The sequence below is a fragment of the Somniosus microcephalus genome, chromosome 33 (assembly GCF_052327205.1).
Source record: "Somniosus microcephalus isolate GS21.2 chromosome 33, FLI_Smic_1.0, whole genome shotgun sequence".
Classification (NCBI taxonomy): domain Eukaryota; kingdom Metazoa; phylum Chordata; class Chondrichthyes; order Squaliformes; family Somniosidae; genus Somniosus; species Somniosus microcephalus.
Genome location: NC_141019.1, coordinates 3,494,075 through 3,521,116, shown reverse-complemented (window position 1 = coordinate 3,521,116; position 27,042 = coordinate 3,494,075). Strand labels below are relative to the sequence as shown.

The 27,042-nt window shown below is 48.2% G+C and overlaps 1 protein-coding gene across 1 annotated transcript in view; it reads right to left on the bottom strand.

The window, feature by feature from the left end:
• The window catches only part of LOC147096936 (beta-1,4 N-acetylgalactosaminyltransferase 1-like), a 223,934-nt gene that overhangs the window by 19,123 nt on the left and 177,769 nt on the right, over positions 1-27,042 (bottom strand). Inside the window, exons 6-8 of the mRNA XM_085972600.1 lie at positions 15,809-15,989; positions 4,976-5,068; positions 563-750 (exon numbers count right to left, since the gene is read on the bottom strand). Coding sequence (XP_085828726.1) covers positions 563-750; positions 4,976-5,068; positions 15,809-15,989 — 462 coding nt within the window. The remainder of the gene's footprint in view (positions 1-562; positions 751-4,975; positions 5,069-15,808; positions 15,990-27,042) is intronic.

Here is a 27,042-nt window from a genome sequence, read left to right as displayed (position 1 = left end):
ATCTCGCGAACCCTGCTGCCAGCAACTTAGGAGAAACATCATAGGGGCATTCAAATAATTGTGTGTTTAAAAAACATTTCTTTGAACACTTTGGTTACCAGTATATCGGAGATGGGAGAAAAGGCTGTTTGACTAACAGCTAAAAATCATTCAATCGGGTAATGAAGAGTCAGTTCGCTTTCCGATTGGCCATGGGAAGGCGAGGTACCGCGAGGGCGGACATGTGGGATGACCATTAGCGGGACTGGGGGGGGCGGGGGGGGCGGAGCGGTTGGAGTTAGATGATCATGTGATGATACCTCGAGGAATATGGCCAACCAGACTTGGCAACCCAAGTGAGTGAGCATTTATTGCAGTCAGTGATGCGGTGTCGGAATGAGTTGGGACCCTCCACCTAAGCTTCATTTCATTTAAGACTCTTAGAAGCTGTCAATAAAAGAAATCGATGGCCCACTCGTCAGTCTGGGCCACATCAAAGCCTCAGGCAATGGAGAGACAGTGATCTAACCCTTCCCCACCACACCACCCTGTCCCTGTCTCCTAATTCACAAAAGACATGTACCTTCTTAAATGGCATGAAGTATTGCTCAATAAACGCTCCTTCAATCTTTTGCTGTTTGTCGCTGTCATCTGCGATTACAATGGTGACATTGGGGTAATACTTCCTAATGCTCGATATCAGTTGTCTCAGCTTGTCGTACCTTAGGAATGTTTTGGTTGCTATAGTTACCAAGGCACTGATGTCATAGCCTAAAACACAGAGAACAGTAAGTGACCACCTTTTGTTTTGGCACAAGAGTAATCTTTCGAGTCCATGATGCCAGGTAGTTTGCCAGTATTGGTTGATACGGTTAGATTATTTTAGCAGCGTTGCACCAGCTAGTGAATTCAGTGTAAGACACAGGTTGGAAATTGAGCCCAGCCGGGAGTTTTTCCAAATTGGGTTAGCAACATTTTGCTTTGAAAAATGCAATACCCCAAAGCAATACAATTAATACAAATTAGATTATCAGCACTTAGCAAATTTAACACAAATATATTCTTGTTTATTCCTTTCATGCCAGTGACTCTCCATGTTTCCGATACACAAAGCTCCCCGCCGTTTACGCAGACTTGCAGCTTTACCCCATAATGTTGAATTTCAATCGATAATACATCCATAAAACTCGCCTTTGCTCTGCGGAATGCTGAGTACCTTGAACGACTGGTTATTCAGAAAAGACCATAAGGCACTGCCTACCTCTTATGTCCATCCTCTATTTATTCAATTCCCCTTTTGAAAGATACTATTGAATCTGCTTCCACCGCCCTTTCAGGCAGCGCATTCCCGATCTTAATAACGGGTAGGAAACTATCGTTTCATTTAGCTGATAATCTGTTGAAACAATTTTAGACCGAACAAGTTGGTTTCTGAGTTTCATGTCTGCTGAGCACGAGTCAGGGCTGATGTGATCTCTTGGGACCAGTTTCAATAACCTAAAGGGGTCGGAGAGGAATTTTCCAGATTTTCCCTCCCCGAATTTCCTGGATTTTTAAGCAGGTTTTTCGCCTCTCCCAGGAGATTACATGGCTGTGGGTGGAGGAGTATTTGTATCATGATGCACAGGCTAGCTGGATCAGCGGGTCTTTTCCTGTCCGTCCTTTTCATATGTTCCTAATACACTTGGACTTATGTTGCCAGAATTGCCAAATACTCAATACTCAACAATACAAGTGTTGCTGTTTTAAACAGTGGGGGCAGACTCACGGATGCAGCTGTGTCGGGACTCAAACCAACCAAGCATCTTCAGAATGCACTGGATTAATAGAAAGATGGGATTCTTTTGGGGTAAATGAGGATGTTAGAGAAATGATGGGCTGCATCTGAACCAGGCAGGAGCAAGTAGACTGGTTGCCAATATAGAAAATTACACAAACAACCTTCACACTAGTTTGGGTGGGGGAGAGGTGCAGTACAGCTAAGGGTGAGGACACCTTGGAACACAAGCGAAAATTATTACAAAATATCAAGCATAAAAGATGAAGCAGAATTAATCAGAGAACAATTATACTCTGAGCCTTTTATTCAATATGACTGCAACAAGAAATGTTCTGGATTGAGTTCAAATGGCAATTAGAACTCAATTAAGAGCTTTCCCTGGCTCCGCATTTGAATGTTGTTTGTGGTGTGGTAGTGAGTCACACGCAGAAGGAGGTCGCAGGTCTGATCCCTGTTCCTTGTTGAGTTAGTTGATCTCAGAGAGGGGCAGCAGCTGAGTTATTACAATTGGTTTGGGTTAGGGAGAAAGTGGGAAACAACCTAGGGTTCCTGGGCCTGATAGCTATCTTGTGACTTCTGATGGCTTGTGTGCGTGTGTCCGCATGCGTGTGCACACGTGTGTGAGTGTGCATGTGTGTGGAAGTGCGTGTGTATGTTGCGTACGCGTCTGTGTGCGCGTGTGTAGACACTAGTTGAGAACAGGATTGCACCCATCTGTGATGTCCCTGTTGGTACTTAATAGCTAGGCTCACACATGGTAGAATGTTCACACGTGAGGTGCCAGTGGGGTACTGCTACTCCAAGAACTGTACCCCAAAACAACCAGCTCTTCAGAAGAGGGGGAGAAACTGGTTAAAAGAAAAAATAATCCCCTTAACGTTCTTACAGTATCTGCTCTGTGAAATCAGGTTTGTAGCAAATTACAGACTGAGTGATACAAAGCCTAAAGACCGCAGAGAGTCACTTCACAATGTTTGCTGAGGAGTTGGCATGAGTAATGTGTTTAAAAAATTTTTATAGCAGAGGTTGTCAGGCTACAGCACACGGACATCCTTTATACTCCTGCTATTCAGTGGGCAAGCTTTACTAAGCAGCTCAGGTTGTGGATGACCCTGGTGTCCCAGGGAATGCCAGCGATGTTAGTGTAGATCGCCATGCTGTGCCAGTGCTGGTGGGTTTTCGTTGTGGCGCCATAAAGAAAGAGCGTGCATTGATATAGCGCCTTATTGCACCCTCAGGGTGTGAAAGTGCATCATATCCATGAAGTACTTTTGAAGTGCAGTCACTGTTATGTAGGCAAATGCAGCAGCCAATTTGCGCACAGCAAGCTCCCAAAAAGCAGCAAGTGAATAGAATGGCCAGTTAATCTGGTTTCCGTGATGTTGGCCCAGGACACTGGAGAGAACTCCCTGTTCTTCAAGTGGCCATCCTTCATGTTGTGAATGAGTGGGCTAGTGAACCACAGGAGGCATCACAATCAAGCCTGACCCCCACCCTGATCCTGCCCTCATCTCCCCAATCTCTAAATGGTGAGGACCAGGAACTGAGGCTGCTTTTTCCCTCCCTACTTCAGAGCTACTGAGACCAATACTACTGACCCACTGTTACCTGCGTTAAGATCAACTAGGTAACAAACCTGGGTCCTTTCTGGTTATGAATCCCAGGTTCCATTCCTGTTCTGTAGGGCTCAGTACCACCACACATGATACATTTACCCACGGAGTTATCGGTGAGCCCTCGGAATTCCTTTCTAAAGATGTATGAGCACAGGACTGACCCGGGACCTGGTCTGTTGAAGGCAGCTTCGAAAAGTGAGAAGGCACAGAAAAATGTTTTTTACTTTGTGTGTCCTGATGGCCTTTGCTGCATTTTGCTCCAGGGATTAGTTGGTTTTGGCTGGAGAGTCCTCCATGTGCGCAATTTTGGGTTTCCACTTGCCAGTATTTTGCTGCATTATTCTTTGCCTCTGCTAGCTTGGGCACTGCACCGGGCAACACTATATTTGAAAGGGGCTACACCTCAATTGCTTCTTAGCTCTTCATATCAGCCCCATGACCTTCATGAAGAGAAAGGGTTGGCACTCAATTAATGTTTGGGTGATATCTGACCACAGAAACAATCATCTTTCAGTGTCTGTTATCCAAGAAGGAACCATGATGTCTTCACTGTGCAACATTCCATGGTGCCTGAATTAACTGAAGGAGAAGAGCCACTGGGTGAATGGCTCTTAGGAGATCAGGGTTATTCTCTGCACCCATGACTACTGCTTCCACTAAAGAACCCCGAGCAGTTAAGAAGCATCTGGGCCGAAATGCCTCAGCCCTGTGTTTGCTGATCCTTGGTTGCCATCGTCACCTTCAAGAAGAGCTTAGAAACAATTAACGAGCACGTGTGACAGAGAAGAGTTCTGCTCAAGTGCTTCAGGTGGTACTTCACAGAGGGTGAGGCATTTCCCATCTTAGGCTTGCGCCATGCTTGATGAGCCCCACATGAAACGCATGCCTAGCTCCTGATGCCAGCTGAGAAACTGCATTGACTCAGTCGGCGAACTTCCTCCATTGAGGTGGCACCTTTGGGGCGCCCCTTACAGAACTATTCAGCATCAAGGGGTGCAGTGCTGCCCCCCTGAGCCCGTTGCATCATTACGAACAATGAGTCCACTTTTCTGCCACCGCCACAACATCCCCTTTAATGGCTAGCGGCAGCGCTTTAAGTATTGCTGCATCGCCATATTTTGTGTTCCGAAGCCAACTGCGCTGCAGGTCAAGCTCTCTGGGCACACTTTCACCGTGCCTGTAGCTTAGTCAAAACAGTTGGCAGGACTTATATCTCAAAATTCAACGTGGCCTGGCCGCTCTACAGGAGCAGGAGTGCACGGGTTGGCACAGACCCAATTTTGCCACAGTCAAACAGCGAGGTTGTAGCATAGAAGTTGGTTCCACAATCCCCGCATGGGGAGCTAGGCCCAAATGGGGCGCAGGTTAGAGATAGGGCTCTGATTCACCACGTGTTCCCCGTGAGCATGGCTCACTGCTGGTAGTAGGAGATCGTGGACCCAGCCCTACAGACAGTAGAGCTGGTGACCTTTCGGTACCAAATGACCTCTACAGGGAAAAGCTACAATAAACACGATCCATGCATAATTCCATTCAAGTATTTACAAACTGGTGATTTCAACCTGCAGCCATCAGTAACCTCAAGCAAGCTGCCACTGACCTGACTGGTTCTTAACATCATAAAGCTTTGGGATGACGGGATGTCGAATCTTGATGGTAAATTCAGCCTGATATCCATCTGTCTTGAACAACACTGGAAAATGGAGAACAACAATTAACTTGTCCATCAGTGCGCCACATTCTATCCATGCAAATCAGGTCTTTAATTTGTGGGATGGGAGCCACTCAGGGAGCATTCCAAGTAGGGAGGTGAAAATAATGAGGCCATTTGAAAGACTGAGGCTCTTTTCTCTAGAAAAAAGACCGAAGGGTGACCTAATAGAGGTCTTTAAGATTATGAAAGGGTTTGATAGGGTAGACGTGGAGAAGATGTTTCCATTTGTGGGGAGTCCAAAACCAGGAGCCATCAATATAAGACAGTCACTAATAAATCCAATCGGGAATTCAGGAGAAACTTCTTTACCCAGAGAATGGTTCGAATGTGGAACTCGCTACCACAGGGAGTGGTTGAGGTGAATAGCATTTAAGGGGAAGCTACATAAGTACATGAGGGAGAAAGGAATAGAAGGATATGTTGATGGGGTGAGATGAAGAGGGGGTATCGCCTTTCGGGTGATATGTTAAACTGAGGCCCCGCCTGCTCTCTCAGGCGGATGTAAAAGATCCTATGGCATATTTTCAAAGAAGTGAAGGGGAGTTCTCCGTGGTGTCCTGGTCAATATTTGTCCCTCAATCAACATCACTAAAAACAGATGATCTGGCCATTATCACATTGCTGTTTGTGGGAGCTTGCTGGGCACAAATTGGCTGCTGTGTTTCCCACATTACAACAGTGACTACACTTCAAAAAAAGTACTTAATTGGTTGTAAAGCGCTTTGGGACATCCTGAGGTTGTGAAAGGTGCTATATAAATGCAAGTCTGTCTTTTCTTTTACATGAATCACAAGGGCCTGAGGAAAACACACCATGTGGACTGGATCATCAAACATGACAACCAGTCAGCTATTACAGGAAAGGCACCAAACTGCACCAAACAGAGCTGAGGCCAAATGGCTTTGATGGGGGCGAATTGCACAACACACTGGAGACACTCCTGACTGCAGTGGTTTGAGTGCTGCCCATGATTGCTGATGAGCTCACTCTGGTTGTGTCATCTCTTGCCTTATTGCTCAGCTCTATCAGCATGCAGGTTTTGGCATCCTGTCCATCCTTCGCATTACTAATTCACAGGTCTGACTGAGCACAGGGCCAAACGCTCCCTTGTTATCCAAGGGGATAGATTCCCTGCGGACTGACCTTGACAAAGTCTCAGCAATCGGGCTATGATTGGAGGGCTTAATTCTATTAATACATTTCAGCACAAGGGGAAAACTGTGAGCTCAAGTGAAAACAGGAAGGAGATCTTATGGTTTTCCTCACCAGATCTACTCCTCCAATCAACTTAGACCACAGAGGATAAAATAACTCTTCATGACATAGATGACTGTGCAATGAGCTTTCACAAACTTTGTTCATTGAAGAGGCACTCGCTGTGCATTAAATGAGAATTAGTTGTTTTTTCTGGGTAATTTGCACTTTCCCAGAGCAGAATTATGCACCAGAAAATATGGCACGCATGCAAACTGGGCACACCAGCTTGTGCACTCTTTTTATCACACTCTGCCCGCCACCTTGGAATTTAGTGTTAGACACGAGGGTGGAAAGATTAGGGAAGAGGGTTTGAGGAGGCTGTAAGTTGTGGAGAAAAGGAGTCATGGATTGTCCTTACCCTCCAGGATGATCCTGGAGTAGCAGGAGGATTTGGCCATGCAGAGGGAGGGGCAATAGAGAAAAATGCGGCTGAGCCAGATTTTGCGGTGAATGAGACCACCATTGGTATGCCAGATAGTTCTCAAATATGTGGCCCTCAGACTTTAAGAGGTGATGCTGGGAATTGTACCAGTGGATGACAGGGGTGGGAGACAATGCATGACTTGGTAGAGACAAGGGTAGCAAAGGGAGCCTTCCAACAAGCCAACAACGACAGTGGTGTAGTGATGGGTCGAGGGCCAGAGGAGAGGGAGTCGGGAGATTGAAAGCAAGTTGGTGGGGGAAGCAGGGCTGTCGGTTTTTCCAAGAGCAGAGAGTAAGAGTCACAGGTTGGAGGCAGACAGAAAGATGTGGATGGTAAGGGGAATGAGAAAGTGGTCAAAGTCAGAAATTGAGATCTTAGAGGTGACAATGCCACATGAGGTGGTGATGTCAAGCAGATGGTCATTGTAGAGTCCGCGCCTTAATAATACATGGACTGCGGGAGAACAATAAAACAGGTATTTACTGAACAGAGAGTAAACGTCAGAATGAAGTACAGAAGCCTGCTAGGGCTTTTTATACAGGTGTGGTCACTGCCGGTACTGCAGTATAAAAATCAGTTCTTCTCTTAAAGGTACATACACAACAATTCCTCCCCTTTTAGATAAACAGTACATAACATTCATTTAACAACTAAATAATAACTAATTACAATTACAATTTTCTCGGTACTATATACATCAACTGAAATAATTATTTATAAGTTCAGTCTTTGAGGAGGCTTCCTGATCCTGACTGGATAGCGCCTTTCTCGAGTATCCTGTTCTTGCGGTGGAGTCGATTCTGGCTCATTGTCATTGGTTGGTTCGTCAGCTTCCAATACCACTGCTTCTGAGGGAGACGCAATCTGTACTTCGGGTTCATTACCAGGTGCACATGCTCGTGGTATGGGTTTGGCTTGTTCCTGTGACTCTAGAATCTGGTCAGCATGGCGTCTCACGATGCTCTCTCCAACGTCCACTGTGTACATTAGTGGTCCCTGCTGTGTGCATATCGTGCCTGGCTGCCATTTTTCTGTTCGGTAGTCGCGGGCCAAGACTGGTTGCCCTATCTTGAAGCTCCTGGTTGGCTTCTCATTGATGTGCTGGAATTGCTTATCCTCAACATCTTGTCTTATGTTTGGTTTGAGCAAATCCAGGCGACATCTTAGCCTTCGGTTGAAGAACATTATGGCTGGAGCTTGGTTGGTGACTGCATGTGTCGCATTCCGGTAAGCAAACAAGAAATTATCTACCTTGTGTTGTAGTGGTATGTCGTCATTATACATCACCTTTATTGCCTTTTTAAAGGTCTGAACAAACCTCTCAGCCAATCCATTTGTGGCTGGATGATATGGGGCAGATGTGTAGTGTTTCACCCCATTATTCCTCAGAAACCTCCGGAAATCCTCGGACACAAACTGTGGCCCATTGTCGGAGCAAATCTGTTCTGGCAAGCCATTCCTGGCGAAGATGGTCCGTAGGACTGCAATAGTTTTCTCCGTGGTGGTGGAGGACATTTTGATGACCTCTGGCCATTTTGAATGGGCATCCACGGCGATTAGAAACATTGAGTCCATAAATGGACCAGCAAAATCAATGTCTACCCATTGCCATGGAGATGAGGGCCACTCCCATGGGTGTAGAGGGGCCTGTGGTGGTGCATTTTGGACTTTCTGGCATCCTGAGCAGCTCTTGGTCAGGTCCTCGATTTGTTTATCGATTCCCGGCCACCACACATAAGCCCTGGCTAGGCTTTTCATTTTTACCCCTCCCAGATGACCCTCATGAAGCTCATTGAGCACTCTCTCCCTTAACTTGGGTGGAATTACCACTCGGGATCCACACATCAAGGTCCCCCGGCACACTGACAGCTGTTCTCTCCTTGGCGAGAATGCTGGCAACAGTGAGTCACCATGTGCTGGCCATCCCTTCACCGTCAAATCATAGACCCGAGAGAGTGTCGGGTCATTTCGGGTTTCCTTCTCTATACTTGAGTTTGTAACAGGCAGACATTCGCAGGCGGGTCGCATGGAATATCTCAACAGGGTCCACTGCAGGTGCTTCCTCTACCGTAGGCAACGGTGGACGCGACAGCCCATCAGCGTTTCCATGCTGCTTCGTACCCTTGTACTCTATGTCGTACTGATGTGCCCCTAGAAAAAGTGAGCATCTTTACAGCCGTTGTGTCGTCATCACCGGAACGCCCTTCTTTGGGTTAAAAATGGAGACCATGGGGCTGATGGTCAGTCAGTAGGGTGAATTTCTGCCCGTGCAGATAGTGATTGAACTTCTTCACCCCCCACACCAGGCTGAGGGCCTCCCTGTCAATCTGGGCGTAGTTACGCTCGGCTGAGGTTAACGAGCGCGACGCAAAGGCTATTGGCCTCTCTGAACCATCAAGGAATTTGTGTGACAGCACCGCTCCAATGCTGTAGGGAGACGCATCACATGCCAACCGAATCGGTAGTGTTGGGGGTGTAGTGGGCCAATACTTCTTTTGAAGTGATTAGGCATTTACATTTCTGAAAGGCACGCTTACACTCATCACTCCATTTCCATGTTACTCCAGTTTGCAGCAGGGCGTTCAGTGGGTGCAGAATTGTAGATAAATTCGGCAAGAACTTATGGTAGTAGTTCACCAGCCCGAGAAACGACCTCAGTTGCGACACATTTTCCGGTGCTGGAGCCTTGACTACAGCCTCAATCTTGTCTGGAGACTTATGCAACCCTTCCTCATCAATCATGTGGCCACAATACGAGATTTGTCTCCTGAAGAACTCGCATTTGGGGCGGTTGACTCGTAGCCCATATTCCTGCACTCTAGTGAGCACCTGCTCCAGGTTGGCAAGGTGTTCACTGTCATTTTCGCCCGTAACCAAGATGTCGTCCAAATAACACTGGGTCCCTGGAATCCCTTGCAGGACTTGTTCCATCGCCCTCTGCCAAATAGCTGGGGCTGATGCTACCCCGAATACCAGTCGATTGTACTGGTAAAGACCTTTGTGAGTGTTTATCATGAGGTATTTCCTAGATGCTTCTTCCACCTCCATTTGTAGATACGCTTGGGCCAGATCAATCTTCGTAAAGCGTTTCCCTCCAGATAGTGAGGCGAAAATATCTTCTATCCGTGGAAGTGGATATTGTACTGTTTGCAGGACTGGGTTCACAGTTACCTTGAAGTCCCCACAGATGCAAACCTTCTTCGGCTCCCCAGGCGTGCTGCTCAATGATTTCTTCATTACAGGAACGATGGGTGTGGCCCACTCGCTCCAGTCCACCTTGGACAGCACACCCGAACGCTCCAAACTCTCCAGTTCTGCTTCAACGGCTGGGCGGATCGCGTACGGCACTGGTCTGGCCTTAAAAAATTTGGGGTTTGCGTTATCTTCGATTTTTATCGTTGCCTTTACTCCTTTTAGAGTCCCAAGTCTTTGTTGGAACACCTCTTTCGTGTCAGTTAGAATTTGTGACAGTCGTCCAGGTGTGACGTCATCATCTTTTTTGTCAGTCACAGTTAGCGCCTGAATGTAATGCCAATCCAATTGTATTTTTCAGATCCATTCATGTCCCAATAATGGTGGTCCTCCATCTTGTAGTATATATAGATACAGTTTCTGTGTTTCCTTGCCATTGTATTTAACTGGCACCCTTATTTATCCTCTGGGGTAGACTTTTTGCCCCGTGCATGTCTTCAATACAATGGACGTGTCCTTTAAGGGTATGTGTGAGAATAGCCGCTCATAGTCTCGTCGATTCATGACAGTTAGGGCTGATCCTGTATCCAATTCCATCTTTACTTGGGACCCTGCTATCATGAGGGTGACCCAAATGGTTCGGTGATCCTCCTTTGCGATCACGTTGTGTAACTTTAGACAACTTAGTCTCCTGCTCCCGGAGTCATTATCACTCTCCTGATCTTCCGAACTACTGTCTGTCATTTTTTTTACTTTCCTGTACTTTTCCTTAGTAGTTCTTGTAGTGTTGGTTTTCTTTCCCGACCTGCAGACTCTTGCTATATGTCCCATTTTCCCGCATTGCCTGCATACTTTGTCCTTAAACCAGCAGTCCTTCTGATCATGGGTTGTTCTGCCGCAGCGATAGCACTTTTCTGCTCCATACGCCATTTCGTTAGCGCTGTATTCTTGTGGTTTCTGTTGTATTTCTGCAGCTCCCCGTGCTGCTGCTTCGTAGGATACTGCCACGCTGAAAGCCTGTTCTAGCGTCAGGTCCTTTTCCGAAAGTAGTCGTTTCTGGGCTCCTTCACTCTGGAGCCCGCAGACAAACTTATCCCGTAAGGTGTCTGCCAGTCCTGCTCTGAACTGGCAGTGCTTCGATAACTTGCGTAGTTCCGTAAGATAGTCAGCATTGTTCTCATCTCTGTGCTGGTTTCTTTTATGGAACTTGAATCTTTCTGCTATCAGCAGCGGTGTAGGGTTTAGGTGTTCCTGTAAGATATTAACAATCTCTTCAAAACTTTTCTCCATTGGTTTAGCTGGGGTAATTAAATGCCGCAACAGGCCGTACGTTCTCGCGCCCATTAAATTTAATAATACCGATGCCTACTTTCCATTGGCCACCTCATTGGCATTGCAGTACACTTCAATTCTTTCCACATACGTGGTCCAGTCTTCTACCTCGTTGTCGAAAGCAGTGATACTGCCACTCTTCGGCATCTTGTGTGATTTAAAATGGCACCTCCCGCGCTTTTTCTTCTTCCCCAATGGAATAAAATCGCGCCTCCCGTGCTTTTCCTTCTTCCCCAATGGAATAAAATGGCGCCTCCCGCGCTTTTCCTTCTTCCCCTTGCTGCCACGCTGCTCCTAGCGTTCTACAGGGTAATGGCGGCGACCCGCAGCTTTGGCGCGTCTCACTTTTCCTTCCCCTCGTTTATTTTCTCTCCGCTGCCCGGTTCTTGAGCACCGACCGCGCCCTGTGCGCTCCACCCTCTCTCTCTCTCTCTTTCCTCCCGGCGACGCTGCGCGGCCCCTTTGCAGAGCTGCTCGATCGAGCCCGAGCCCGCCACAGTCCGGAACGGTTAGCGCACTACCTGCTACCAGCGCGATTTGCTGGAACACCTTGACTGGGGAGCCAAGCCCAGCTCTCCACAGTTTCTCCCGCAATTCTCTGACGGCTCCTTGGGCGGCTGCCCACGGTCGACGCCCGTTGCTCTGACTTCGACCTCCAAGAAGCTTCTTCTCAGGGAAAGATCCCCGTGAGGTGATGCAGTACTGCAGGTGAGTTCGAACCTGCTCGTCGCCACTGTAGAGTCCGCGCCTTAATAATACACGGACTGCGGGAGAACAATAAAACAGGTATTTACTGAACAGAGAGTAAACGTCAGACTGAAGTACAGAAGCCTGCTAGAGCTTTTTATACAGGTGTGGTCACTGCCGGTACTGCAGTATAAAATCAGTTCTTCTCTTAAAGGTACATACACAACAGTCATGTGTGTCAGCGAGGGTGTCTATATAGAGGATGAGGTTGAGTGAGGACAAAAGGGCTAAGAGGTCGGAGAAGAGGGGGCTGGGACATTTAGATGTAGGTTAACATCACCGCGAAGGGGAGTCACTCAATGCAGAGGCTCAGGGAGGAGAAGCAGCAGCCATTTTGCACACATGCAGGGCTTGGTTTTTTTATAGAGGAGGCGGGTTGAGGGCGGGCCCGCTACTCGGCAGCTATCGGACCCGCTCCCGGATGCCGCCGGCCTGAAGTTCCGATTTTTGCTTCATTGGCCTCGTTACGGCCGACGTGCGGGTCCCTCCAGGCAATTGCTTGGAGCATGTCAGTTTCTCGCGTCTGATGACGCGTTTCTGGAGTAAAAATTTAAGGGGGCCATGTCCCCATTGCAAAAAATGTAACTGGAATGGCTTGGTGCTGTATTATCTAGAAAGGGGAGTTGACAGCGGCTGATGTGAACACAAATAATGGATTGAAATTGCTGGTCATATTATTCCAGAAAGACATTTATGATTTTTTTTATCTATCAATGTAATATGTGACTAAGAAATTAAAAATATGCCAGATGTGTTCCAATCATTTGCTTAGTAAAATTAATGCTTTTTTCTCTTAAAGGTGCTGGCTGCTGGAGGAATGGCAGCCCCAAAAACTAAGGCTACACCCAGGTTCAGTGAGGGCTCTCTCCATGCGCTTGTGGAGGGAGTTAGAGGATGACAGGAGATCCTCTTCCCTGCAAACGCAAAGAGGCGGCCTCCTCAGCAAACCAAGGCAGCTTGGCTGCAAATTGCGGAGGAGGCGAGTTCGAGGTCTGTGTGCAGACGGTCATGGGTTCAGTGTCGGTAAAGGTTTAATGATCTGCTGAGATCACCTAAAGTGTGGCCTCTGTGTTCTGGGAAATGGAAGTTCAAGGGTGAGGGCTCGGGGCGAATGCCATGTAGAATGTTGGTGGTGACACTGAGTGCTTTAGTAGACAGATGATGCCTGGGGTTTTGAGGATGTCGGACTTATATTCATCTCCATCTGTCAGCCACCTGTGGTTGAAGCGTAAGCTTACACGAATCTGGCATGGATGAGTGCATCCCTTGCCTGACGGCCAGCAATGTGGTCGCCTGCTGCTGGATTGGCCACATCCGGCCCTGCAAAGCGTTGCTCCCCATCCTCTTCCTCATCCTCATCCAAGGAGGCTGTGTGCTGAACCACTTGTTCATGCGGCAGCACTAAGCCGCGCTGCCGTGCGATGTTGTGCAGGGCACAGCAGACCACGACGATTCTGGACACCCTGGCTGGTGCATACTGCAAGGCTCCACCAGATCTGGCTAGGCATCGGAAGCGCATTTTGAGCAAGCCGATGGTTTGCTCAATGATGCTTCTGGGGCATATGTGGCTCAAATTGTACTGCTCCTCAGCATCGTTTGATGGCCTCCTCATCGGTGCCATAAGCCACTTTTTCAGAGAATAGCACTTGTCGCCAAGAAGCCATCCGGAAAGCTGGTTTGGCGGATGGAAGAGCTGAGGCACAGCAGGATGAAGGAGTCATGGCAACTGCCAGGGTACTTTGTGCAAACATGCAGGATGATCGTCCTGTGGTTACACACCAGCTGGACGTTCAGGGATTGGAATCCCTTGCGGTTGACAAAAACGGCTGGGTTGTGTTGGGGTGCCCTAATGGCCACATGTGTGAAGTCAATGACGCCCTGCACCATTGGCAAGCCTGCCATATTGGCAAAGCCAACCGCACGCGTGGTCACACTTGGGCCATCCGAGGAGAAGTGGATGTAATTGTGCGCCTTTGCAAAGAGGGCATCAGTGACCTGCGTGATATGGTGTGTGCGGCCGACTGGGAGATGCCACTGATGTCTGCAGCTGATCCCTGGAAGGAGCCCGAAGCAAAGAAGTCTATTGTTATGGTGACTTTGACAGCCACTGGTAAGGGGTGTCCACCCGCTCCTCTGGGCTCCAGGTGTTGGTGCAGCATTGCGCAGATGTCTGTGACTACATCTCTCGAAAGTCTCAACCTCCTTTGGCACTGCTGCTCAGTCATGCTAAGGAAGCTGATCCTCTGCCTGTAAACCCTGTGTTGGGGGTATCTCCTGCGGTGAGGTGCAGCCCTACGCTGAGGCCCTCCGCCCTGTGCAGCATCAGGTGGCTGAGGAGGAGGATGGCGCTCCTGCTGCTGGTGCTGCTGTTGTGGTGCTGCCGCGGCTGCTCTTCCTCCGAATCCGACGACCAGGATGAGAGGATATAAAGGATATAAATGTTTCCCATCCCGTAGCTATAGATTTCACTTGAGGCAAGAAGCTTGCAAGCGCACACAAGAAGTGGCCTGAAATTATTCCTATCAGGTCACACTGTAGATGTGTGTCAGCTTGAACAGTCAAGGTCAATAGATTGGTAAAATCTTATCCCAAACCTCCAACAGCAAGGTTGTTGCATTTGAATGTCGCATTTAAATGTCAGCCATGTTACAGGAGCGCTTTTAAAGTGTGCTGCACCAATGACTACAAATCATGTCCTCCGGCAACTCATCTCCTTGCAGCGGGCCTGTTTCTGACAAGATGGGAAACAGGAGCCAGAGACATGAAAATGGGAAACCACCATCAAAAATAGGATTAGCAAGGCAGTTAACAGGCTCTCCTGCAACTACCTCACTTACCTGCTGTATTTCGTCTGTTCTTGTAAATAAACAACTTCTAGATTGTTCTCCTGAAGTCTCACCGGTTGGAGTCGGGTGAGTTTGGGAGCGGCTGAGCAGACATTCACGAAAATCAGGTGGGGGCGGGTTGAGTGCCTGAAGCCATTTTTTCCGATTTTTGCTGGCGACCCACCTCCAAGCCTGCCCCCTCAGGACTATTAAAATCGAGGCCGTAGAATCTCACAAACAGCAATGCAAAGAAAAACCAGTTCATCTGCTTTTCGTGATGTTTGTTGAGGAAGGAATGGTGGACAGAACTTCCTGCTCTTGTTCAAATAGTCTATGGGCTCTTTAATATTCATCTAAACCACCATCTCACCCAAAAGTCAGCATCACACTCCCCCAGTACTATACTGGAGTGGCAGCCTAGTTAAAGTGCTCGACTCCCTGGAGTGGGTTTGAACCAACAGTGCAAGGAGCGCACGTCAACCCAAGCACCCCACCCTCCCGCCCCTTCAACCACCGTCTGCCCCACCTGTGACAGAGTCTGTCGGTCCCGCATTGGACTCATCAGTCCCGAGAACTCATTTTTAATGTGGAAGCAAGTCATCCTCGGTTCCGAGGGACTGCCTAAGAAGGCTCTGACACTGAGCCAAGATGACACTTAATATTCGGCAGCAAGAAATAAACTGAAGGAAATCACCTGGGAGTAGGGGGGAGGGTGGTTGAAATCTCTCTGCTATTTTTAGCGTACTGCTGAACATGTTCATGCCAACTTCCTGCATGCAGCATTTTAACAAACTTGTTAACTCATAATGGGTGAACACCTGTATTAAAATGGAGGACAAAGCAACTTCATCCAAGCTCATTAGCCCATTTGCTATGCATATCACGCAGTGTGATTTCCACCCCATATTCTTTGTCCCGACCTTAGTTACCCTGGATACGCACCTGTGTCGGCCGTGTTGGGGTTGAAGACGGTGTTGGTGTAGGTGACAAACTGGAGCTGGCGGTTCAGGTTGTCCACTTGAGAGCTCGAGAGAGACAGGTGCATCTCCCCTTCACCTTTGATCTTGACCCCATCGACCTCTGCTGCCACATCAAAGGTTCCCAAATTCGCCGTTAGGGTCACCTGTAAAATATAGGCTTCATTCTTCAAAAATCTATCATTCCTCGCATACTTGTGTAATATATATTTATATATATATATCTATATATAGATATTTGACCGCTCTGTGTGAAAAAGAACTTACTGATTTTTGATGATTTATCTGAAGGTAAACATTATGTAAAAATGGAAGAAAATAGTCGAAGTATTAAATGTTTGCATCTAAAACTCTTCATTTCACTGTGGAGTTGTGCTCACCAAGACCTTGGGTTGTCCCAACTTATTTTTCAAAATGCCCTTTCAGCTACCAGAGAGAGGAGAGACTTTTATCTGCTCAGACAAAACTAGGTCAGAGGTGAAAGAGCAATAGTGCCATCCATTGAAGCATTCAGTCCTCGTATTCAGGACAATTTTAGAGATTTCGGGATAGGCTTTCATCATCACTGCTCGGGCAATAATCTGGAGGAGTGTGTAATGATCAATAACATGTCAGTCTATAGTGGACACTAGGTGGAGCCGTAGAGCTGTATATAGCTATATGTATAAGACTACACTACCCAGCTGTATGTATATTAAGACTACATTACCCATGAGGCACTAGGCTACCCACAAGGCAGCAGTCAAGATGGAAGCCTCTACAGATACTGTACCTAGTCCACATGTGCTCAATAAAGTAACTAGCAAAAGCTAGCTGTGTTCATAATAAGAATGTCTATTTATTAATGAACATAACAGAGTGGATCTCCCACCCTTTAGCACTGTGTCCAGTTCTGGTCAGACCCACCTTGAGCACTGTGTCCAGTTCTGGTCAGACCCACCTTGAGCACTGTGTCCAGTTCTGGTCAGACCCACCTTGAGCACTGTGTCCAGTTCTGGTCAGACCCACCTTGAGAACTGTGTCCAGTTCTGGTCAGACCCACCTTGAGCACTGTTGTGTCTGTGTATAATAAGACACAGACTGGAGGAGAACGGTACAACAGGGCAGCACGGTGGCATAGTGGTTAGCACTGTTGCCTCACGGCGCCAGGGACCCGGGTTCGAATCCGGCCTCGGGCGACTGTCTGTGTGGAGTTTGCACATTCTCCCCGTGTTTGCGTGGGTTTCCTCCGGTTTCCTCCTACAGTCCAAAGATGTGCGGGTTAGGTTGATTGGCTATGGTAAATTGACCCTTAGTGTTAGGGGGATTAAATACGTGGGGTTACGGGGATCGGGTGGGATATGTGTCGGTGCAGGCTCGATGGGCCGAAATGGCCTCTATCTGCACTGTGAGGTTTCTGTGATTCTGTGTTGCGTCTGTGTACAATAAGACACAGACTGCAGGAGAACGGTACAACAGGTGTTTACTCAACGTGGCTCACACGGGAACTGATCTGTACAGATTACTACTCAGTGCTATATACAGGTGTGGTCACTGCCGGTACTGCAGTATACATGAGCTGTAAAAGATAGTTCCCCCCCCTTAAAAGGTATATACATTACAATTCCTCCCCTTTTAGATTAACAGTACCATAACACTCATTTAACAATTAAATATCAAACTAATTACAATTTACACTTTTAACATGCAACATTAGCTGAAAATAGTCTATTTATATATTCAGTCTTTGGGGAGGCTTCCTGATCCTTTCTGGATAGCGCCTTTCCCGAGTGTCTTGCTTTTGGTGCGGAGGCGATTCTGGCCCCTTGTCGTCGGTTGGTTCATCAGCTTCCGATGAGACTGTTTCTGGGGTAGATGCGACCTGTACGTCGGGTTCATCACCAGGTACGTATGGGCGAGGCATGGGGTTGACTTGTTCCTGTGACTCTAGGATCTGGTCAGCATGGCATCTCACGATGCTCTCCCCAACATCCACTGTGTACATTAGTGGGCCCTGCCGTGTGCATATCGTTCCTGGCTGCCATTTTTCTGTTCGGTAGTCGCGGGCCAAGACTGGTTGCCCTACATTGAAGCTCCTTGTTGGCTTCTCATGGATGTGCTGGAATTGCTTACTCTCAACATCTCTTCGTACGTTTGGTCTGAGCAAATCCAGGCGAGATCTTAACCTTCGGTTAAAGAACATCATGGCTGGGGCCTGGTTGGTGACTGCATGTGTCGCATTCCGGTAGGCGAACAGGAAATTGTCCACCTTGTGCTGCAGCGGAATGTTGTCGTTGTACATAGCCTTTATTGCCTTCTTAAAGGTTTGTACGAACCTCTCAGCCAATCCATTTGTGGCTGGATGATACGGGGCGGATGTGTAATGCCTTACCCCATTCTTTTTCAAGAACCTCCGGAACTCTTCGGACACAAACTGTGGCCCGTTGTCGGAGCAAATCTGTTCTGGCAAGCCATTCCTGGCAAAAATGGTCCGTAGGACTGCAATAGTTTTCTCCGTGGTGGTGGAGGACATTTTGATGACCTCAGGCCATTTCGAGTGCGCATCCACGGCTATTAAAACATTGAGTCCATGAATGGACCAGCAAAATCAATATGCACCCGTTGCCATGCAGATGAGGGCCACTCCCATGGGTGTAGAGGGGCCTGTGGTGGTGCATTTTGGACTCTCTGGCATCCTGAGCAGCTCTTGGTCAGGTCCTCGATTTGTTTATCGATTCCCGGCCACCACACATAAGCCCTGGCTAGGCTTTTCATTTTTACCCCTCCCAGATGACCCTCATGAAGCTCATTGAACACTCTCTCCCTTAACTTGGGTGGAATTACCACTCGGGATCCACACATCAAGGTCCCCCGGCACACTGACAGCTGTTCTCTCCTAGTCGAGAATGCTGGCAACAGTGAGTTGCCATATGCTGGCCATCCCTTCACCGTCAAATCATATACCCGAGACAGTGTCGGGTCATTTCGGGTTTCCTTTTCGATACAAGCGTTAGTTACCGGTAGGTATTCAACTATAGTCGAATGGAATATTTCGACAGGATCCACTGCTGGTGCTTCCTCCGCAGTAGGCAGTGGCAGGCGTGATAGCCCATCAGCATTTCCATGCTGTTTCATGCCCTTATATTCAATCTCATAGTGGTGCGCCCCTAGAAAAAGTGACCATCTTTGTAGTCGTTGCGCAGTCATCACCGGAACGCCCTTCTTTGGATTAAAAATGGAGACAAGAGGCTGGTGATCAGTCAGCAAGGTGAATTTCTGCCCGTGCAGATAGTGATTGAACTTTTTCACTCCCCACACTAGGCTGAGGGCCTCCCTATCAATCTGGGCGTAGTTACGCTCGGCTGAGGTTAGTGATCGTGACGCAAAGGCTATTGGCCTCTCTGAGCCGTCCGAGAATTTGTGCGACAGCACCGCTCCAATGCCGTAGGGTGACGCATCACATGCCAACCGAATTGGTAATGCCGGGTTGTAATGGGCCAATACCTCTTTCGATGTGATTAGTGTTTTGCTCTTCTGGAAAGCTCGTCTACATTCGTCACTCCACTTCCATGGCACCCCAGTTTGCAGTAGGGTGTTCAGTGGGTGTAGTATTGTAGACAAATTTGGCAAGAACTTATGGTAGTAGTTTACCAGCCCGAGGAACGACCTCAGTTGTGACACATTTTCCGGTGCTGGAGCCTTGACTACAGCCTCAATCTTCTCTGGGGACTTATGTAACCCCTCTTTATCGATAACGTGGCCACAATACGAGATCTGTTTTCTAAAAAACTCGCATTTGGGGCAGTTAGCTCGGAGCCCATATTCCTGCAATCTAGTAAGCACCTGCTCCAGGTTGGCAAGGTGATCACTGTCATTTTCGCCCGTGACCAGGATGTCGTCCAAATAACACTGGGTCCCTGGGATCCCTTGCAGGACTTGTTCCATTGCCATCTGCCAAATAGCCGGAGCTGATGCTACCCCGAATACCAGCCGATTGTATTGGTAGAGAACTTTATGGGTGTTGATCGTGAGGTATTTTTTTGATGCTTCTTCTACCTCCATTTGCAGATACGCCTGGGCCAGATCAATCTTAGTGAAGCGTTTCCCTCCAGATAGCTGTAGTGTCCGAGTATCAATAATACACGGACTGCAGGAGAACAATAATAACAGGTATTTACTGAACAGAGGGTAAGCTTAAACTGAAAGTACAGAAGCCTGCTACGGCTTTATATACAGGTGTGGTCACTGCCGGTACTACAGTATAAAGTCAGTTCTCGCTTAAAGGTACATACACAACAATTCCTCCCCTTTTAGATAAACAGTACATAACATTCATTTAACAATTAAATAATAACTAATTACAATTACAATTTTCTCTGTACTATATACATCAACTGAAGTAATCATTTATAAATTCAGTCTTCGAGGAGGCTTCCTGATCCTGTCTGGATAGCGCCTTTCTCGAGTATCCTGTTCTTGCGGTGGAGTCGATTCTGGCTCATTGTCATTGGTTGGTTCGTTAGCTTCCAATACCACTGATTCTGAGGTAGACGCAATCTGTACTTCGGGTTCATTACCAGGTGCACATGCTCGTGGTATGGGTTTGGCTTGTTCCTGTGACTCTAGAATCTGGTCAGCATGGCGTCTCACGATGCTCTCTCCAACGTCCACTGTGTACATTAGTGGTCCCTGCTGTGTGCATATCGTGCCTGGCTGCCATTTTTCTGTTCGGTAGTCGCGGGCCAAGACTGGTTGCCCTATCTTGAAGGTCCTGGTTGGCTTCTCATTGATGTGCTGGAATTGTTTATCCTCAACATCTCATCTTATGTTTGGTTTGAGCAAATCCAGGCGACATCTTAGCCTTCGGTTGAAGAACATTATGGCTGGAGCTTGGTTGGTGACTGCATGTGTCGCATTCCGGTAAGCAAACAAGAAATTATCCACCTTGTGTTGTAGTGGTATGTCGTCGTTATACATCGCCTTTATTGCCTTTTTAAAGGTCTGAACAAACCTCTCAGCCAATCCATTTGTGGCTGGATGATATGGGGCAGATGTGTAATGTTTCACCCCATTATTCCTCAGAAACCTCCGGAAATCCTCGGACACAAACTGTGGCCCATTGTCGGAGCAAATCTGTTCTGGCAAGCCATTCCTGGCGAAGATGGTCCGTAGGACTGCAATAGTTTTCTCCGTGGTGGTGGAAGACATTTTGATGACCTCTGGCCATTTCGAATGGGCATCCACGGCGATTAGAAACATTGAGTCCATAAATGGACCAGCAAAATCAATGTGTACCGTTGCCATGGAGATGAGGGCCACTCCCATGGGTGTAGCGGGGCCTGTGGTGGAGCGTTTTGGACATTCTGGCATCCTGTGCATCTCTTGGTCATATCCTCGATTTGTTTATCGATTCCCGGCCACCACACAAACGCCCTGGCTAGGCTCTTCATTTTTACCCCTCCCAGATGACCCTCATGAAGCTCATTGAGCAGTCTATCTCTCAACTTGGGTGGAATTACCACTCGGGATCCACACATCAAGGTCCCCCGGCACATTGACAGCTGTTCTCTCCTTGGCGAGAATGCTGGCAACAGTGAGTCGCCATGTGCTGGCCATCCCTTCACCGTCAAAGCATAGACCCAAGAGAGTGTCGGGTCATTTCGGGTTTCCTTCTCTATACTTGAGTTTGTAACAGGCAGACATTCGACTATGGTCGAATGGAATATCTCAACAGGGTCCACTGCAGTTGCTTCCTCCACCGTAGGCAACGGTAGGCGCGACAGCCCATCAGCATTTCCATGCTGTTTCGTACCCTTGTACTCTATGTTGTACTGATGTGCCCCTAGAAAAAGTGACCATCTTTGCAGCCGTTGCGCCGTCATCACCGGAACGCCCTTCTTTGGGTTAAAAATGGAGACCAGAGGCTGATGATCAGTCAATAGGGTGAATTTCTGCCCGTGCAGATAGTGATTGAACTTCTTCACCCCCCACACCAGGCTGAGGGCCTCCCTGTCAATCTGGGCGTAGTTACGCTCGGCTGAGGTTAACTAGCGCGACGCAAAGGCTATTGGCCTCTCTGAACCATCAAGGAATTTGTGTGACAGCACCGCTCCAATGCCGTAGGGAGACGCATCACATGCCAACTGAATCGGTAGTGTTCGATTGTAGTGGGCCAATACTTCTTTTGAAGTGATTAGGCATTTACATTTCTGAAAGGCACGCTTACACTCATCACTCCATTTCCATGTTACTCCAGTTTGCAGCAGGGCGTTCAGTGGGTGCAGAATTGTAGATAAATTCGGCGAGAACTTATGGTAGTAGTTCACCAACCCGAGGAACGACCTCAGTTGCGACACATTTTCCGGTGCTGGAGCCTTGACTACTGCTTCAATCTTGTCTGGGGACTTATGCAACCCTTCCTCATCAATCATGTGGCCACAATACGAGAGTTGTCTCCTGAAGAACTTGCATTTGGGGTGGTTGGCTCGTAGCCCATATTCTTGTAATCTAGTGAGCACCTGCTCCAGGTTGGCAAGGTGTTCACTGTCATTTTCGCCCGTAACCAGGATGTCGTCCAAATAACACTGGGTCCCCGGGATCCCTTGCAGGACTTGTTCCATCGCCCTCTGCCAAATAGCCGGGGCTGATGCTACCCCGAATACCAGTCGGTTTTACTGGTAAAGGCCTTTGTGAGTGTTTATCATGAGGTATTTCCTAGATGCTTCTTCCACCTCCATTTGTAGATACGCTTGGGCCAGATCAATCTTCGTAAAGCGTTTCCCTCCAGATAGTGAGGCGAAAATATCTTCTATCCGTGGAAGTGGATATTGTACTGTGTGCAGGACTGGGTTCACAGTTACCTTGAAGTCCCCACAGATGCGAACCTTCTTCGGCTCCCCAGGCGTGCTGCTCAATGATTTCTTCATTACCGGAACGATGGGTGTGGCCCACTCGCTCCAGTCCACCTTGGACAGCACACCCGAACGCTCCAGACTCTCCAGCTCTGCTTCAACGGCTGGGCGGATTGCGTACGGTACCGGTCTGGCCTTAAAAAATTTTGGGTTTGCGTTATCTTCGATTTTTATCATTGCCGTTACTCCTTTTAGAGTCCCAAGTCCTTGTTGGAACACCTCTTTCGCGTCAGTTAGAATTTTTGACAGTCGACCAGGTGTGACGTCGTCATCCTTTTTGTCAGTCACAGTTAGCGTCTGAATGGAATGCCAATCCAATTGTATTTTTCGGATCCATTCACGTCCCAATAATGGTGGTCCTCCATCTTGTAGTATATATAGATACAGTTTCTGTGTTTCCTTGCCGTTGAATTTAACTGGCACCCTTATTTTTCCTCTGGGGTAGACTTTTTGCCCCGTGTATGTCTTCAATACAATGGACGTGTCCTTCAAGGGTATGTGTGAGAATAGCCGCTCATAGTCTCGTCGATTCATGACAGTTAGGGCTGATCCTGTGTCCAATTCCATCTTTACTTGGGACCCTGCTATCATGAGGGTGACCCAAATGGTTCGGTGATCCTCCTTTGCGATCACGTTGTGTAACTTTAGACAACTTGGTCTCCTGCTCCCGGAGTCATTATCACTCTCCTGACCTTCTGAACTACTGTCTGTCATTTTTTTTACTTTCTTGTACTTTTCCTTAGTAGTTCTTTTAGTGTTGGTTTTTCTTTCCTGACCTGCAGACTCTTGCTATGTGTCCCATTTTCCCACATTGCCTGCATACTTTGTCCTTAAACCAGCAGTCCTTCTGATCATGGGTTGTTCTGCCGCAGCGATAGCACTTTTCTGCTCCATACGCCATTTCGTTAGCGCTGTATTCTTGTGGTTTCTGTTGTATTTCCGCAGCTCCCCGTGCTGCTGCTTCGTAGGATACTGCCATGCTGAAAGCCTGTTCTAGCGTCAGGTCCTTTTCCGAAAGTAGTTGTTTCTGGGTTCCTTCACTCTGGAGCCCGCAGACAAACTTATCCCGTAAGGTGTCTGCCAGTCCTGCTCCGAACTGGCAGTGCTTCGATAACTTGCGTAGTTCCGTAAGATAGTCAGCATTGCTCTCATCTTTGTGCTGGTTTCTTTTATGGAACTTGAATCTTTCTGCTATCAGCAGCCGTGTAGGGTTTAGGTGTTCCTGTAAGATATTAACAATCTCTTCAAAACTTTTCTCTATTGGTTTAGCTGGGGTCATTAAATTCCGCAATAGGCTGTACGTTCTCGTGCCCATCAAATTTAATAATACCGACGCCTTCTTTCCATCGGCCACCTCATTTGCCTTGCAGTACACTTCAATTCTTTCCACATACGTGGTCCAGTCTTCTACCTCGTTGTCGAAAGCAGTGATACTGCCACTCTTCGGCATCTTGGGTGGTTTAAAATGGCGCCTCCCACGCTTTTCCTTCTTCCCCGATGGAATAAAATGGCGCCTCCCGCGCTTTTCCTTCTTCCCCTTGCTGCCACACTGCTCCTAGCATTCTACAGGGAAATGGCGGCAACCCGCGGCTTCGGCGCGTCTCACTTTTCCTTCCCCTCGTTTTATTTTCTCTACGCTGCCCGGTTCTTGAGCACCGACCGCGCCCTTTGCGCTCCACCCTCTCTCTCTCTCTTTTCCTCCCGACGACGCTGCACGGCCCCTTTGCAGAGCCGCTCGATTGAGCTCGAGCCCGCCGCAGTCCAGAAGGGTCAGCGCACTTCCTGCTACCGGCACGATTTGCTGGAACCTCGACTGGGGAGCCAAGCCCAGCTCTCCACAGCTTCCCCTGCAATTCTCCGAACTCTGCTGGATCCCTGGGCGGTTGCCCGCGGTCGACGCCCGTTGCTCTGACTTCGGCATCCAAGAAGCTTCTTTTCAGGGAAAGATCCCCGTGAGGTGATGCAGTACTACAGGTGAGTGTCCGAGTATCAATAATACACGGACTGCAGGAGAACAATAATAACAGGTATTTACTGAACAGAGGGTAAGCTTAAACTGAAAGTACAGAAGCCTGCTACGGCTTTATATACAGGTGTGGTCACTGCCAGTACTACAGTATAAAGTCAGTTCTCTCTTAAAGGTACATACACAACAATAGCGAGGCGAAAATATCTTCAATCCGCGGAAGTGGATATTGTACGGTGTGAAGAACCGGGTTCACTGTTACCTTAAAGTCCCCACAGATGCGAACCTTCCTTGGTTCCCCAGGTGTGCTGCTCAACGACTTTTTCATCACAGGGACGATGGGTGTAGCCCACTCGCTCCAGTCTACCTTGGACAGTACACCTGAACGTTCCAGACTCTCCAGCTCTGCTTCGACGGCTGGGCGGATCGCATAAGGTACCGGTCTGGCCTTAAAAAATTTTGGGCTTGCGTTTTCTTCAATTTTAATCGTCGCTGTCATGCCTTTTAGTGTTCCGAGTCCTTGCTGGAACACTTCTTTCGCGTCAGTTAGGATCTTTGACAGTCGCCCAGGTGTGACGTCGTCATCCTTTTTGTCAGCCACAATCAGTGTCTGTATGGAATGCCAATCCAGTTGTACTTTCCGGATCCATTCATGTCCCAGTAATGGTGGTCCTCCATCTTGCAATACATACAGGTTTAGTTTTGGTGTTTCCTTACCGTTATATATAACAGTCACCCTTATTTTTCCTTTGGGGTAGACTTTTTGCCCCGTGTAAGTCTTCAAAATAATTTTTGTGTCTCTCAAGGGTATGTGTGAGAATAGCCGCTCATAGTCCTGTCGGTTTGTGACTGTTAGGGCTGATCCTGTGTCCAATTCCATCTTTACCTGGACTCCTGCTATCTTTAGAGTGACCCAAATGGTTCGGTGATCCTCCGTTGTGATCACATTATGTAATTTCAGACAACTCAGTTCCCTGCTTTCGGAGTCGTTATCACTCTTGTTCGTCTGAACTATTCTCCGTCATCTTATGTACCTTCTTGTACTTTTCTTTGGTAGGTTTCTTATTGCTGGTTTTCTTTCCCAACCTGCAGACTCGTGCTATGTGTCCTACTTTTCCACACTGTCTGCACACTTTATCTTTGAACGAGCAATCATTCTGGTCGTGTGTTGTTCTGCCGCAGCGATAGCACTTCTCTGTTCCATATGACATTTCGTTTGTGCCATATTCTTGCGGTCTCTGTTGTATCTCTGCAGCGCCCCGTGCTGCTGCTTCATATGATACCGCAATGCTGAAAGCCTTTTTCAGCGTAAGGTCCTTTTCAGATAAAAGCCGTTTCTGGGTTCCTTCACTTTGAAGCCCACACACAAACTTGTCCCTTAAGGTATCTGCCAGTTCCACTCCAAACTGGCAGTGTTTCGATAGTTTGCACAGTTCTGTTAAATAATCAGCATTGCTTTTATCCTTATGCTGGTTCCGTTTGTGAAACTTGAATCTTTCTGCTATCAGCAGCGGTGTGGGGTTTAAATGTTCCTGTAGTATCGTTACTATGTCTTCAAAACTCTTTTCCATTGGCTTCATTGGGGTTACTAGATTTTGTAATAAACCATACGTCTTTGCCCCCATTAAATTTAACAATACCGACGCTTTCTTGTCATCTGACACCTCATTTGCCTTGCAGTATACTTCTATTCGTTCGACATATGTAGTCCAATCTTCGACTTCATTGTCAAATGCGGTGATACTGCCACTCTTCGGCATTTTGGGTGTGGTTTAAAATGGCGTCTCCCAATGGCTTAAAATGGCGGCTCCCGCACTTTCCTTCCTCCCCCGCTGCTGCCAACGCCGCTCCCGGCGGTTCTCGTGGCAATGGTGGCGCCCTGTAGGTTTCGTGCGCTTCTCCTGCGCTGCTGCCAACGCCGCTCTCAGCGGTCCTCGTGGCAATGGCGGCGCCTCGCGGGTTTCTGCGCATCTCTCTCTCCCTCTCTTCGACGCTGCTCGGCCCCTGAACACCGGCTGCGCCCTGTGCACTCTGCCCTCTCTCTCTCTCCCCCGTCGACGCTGCTCGGCCCTTTGCTGTGCCACTCGGTCGGGCTCTAGCCCGCCGCTGTCCGGGAAGGGTCTGCGCACTACCTGTTGCCAGCCCATTTCGCTGGACCACCTCGACTGGAAAGCCAAGCCTGGCTCTCGACAGCCTCCCCCGCAATTCTCGAGTCTCTGCTGGATGACTGGGCGGTTGCCCGTGGTCGACGCCCGAGTCTCTGGCCTTGACCTCCAATCCACTGATCTCCAGGAACGAATCCCCGGGAGGTGATGCAGAGTTGCAGATAGGTTCGAACTTGCC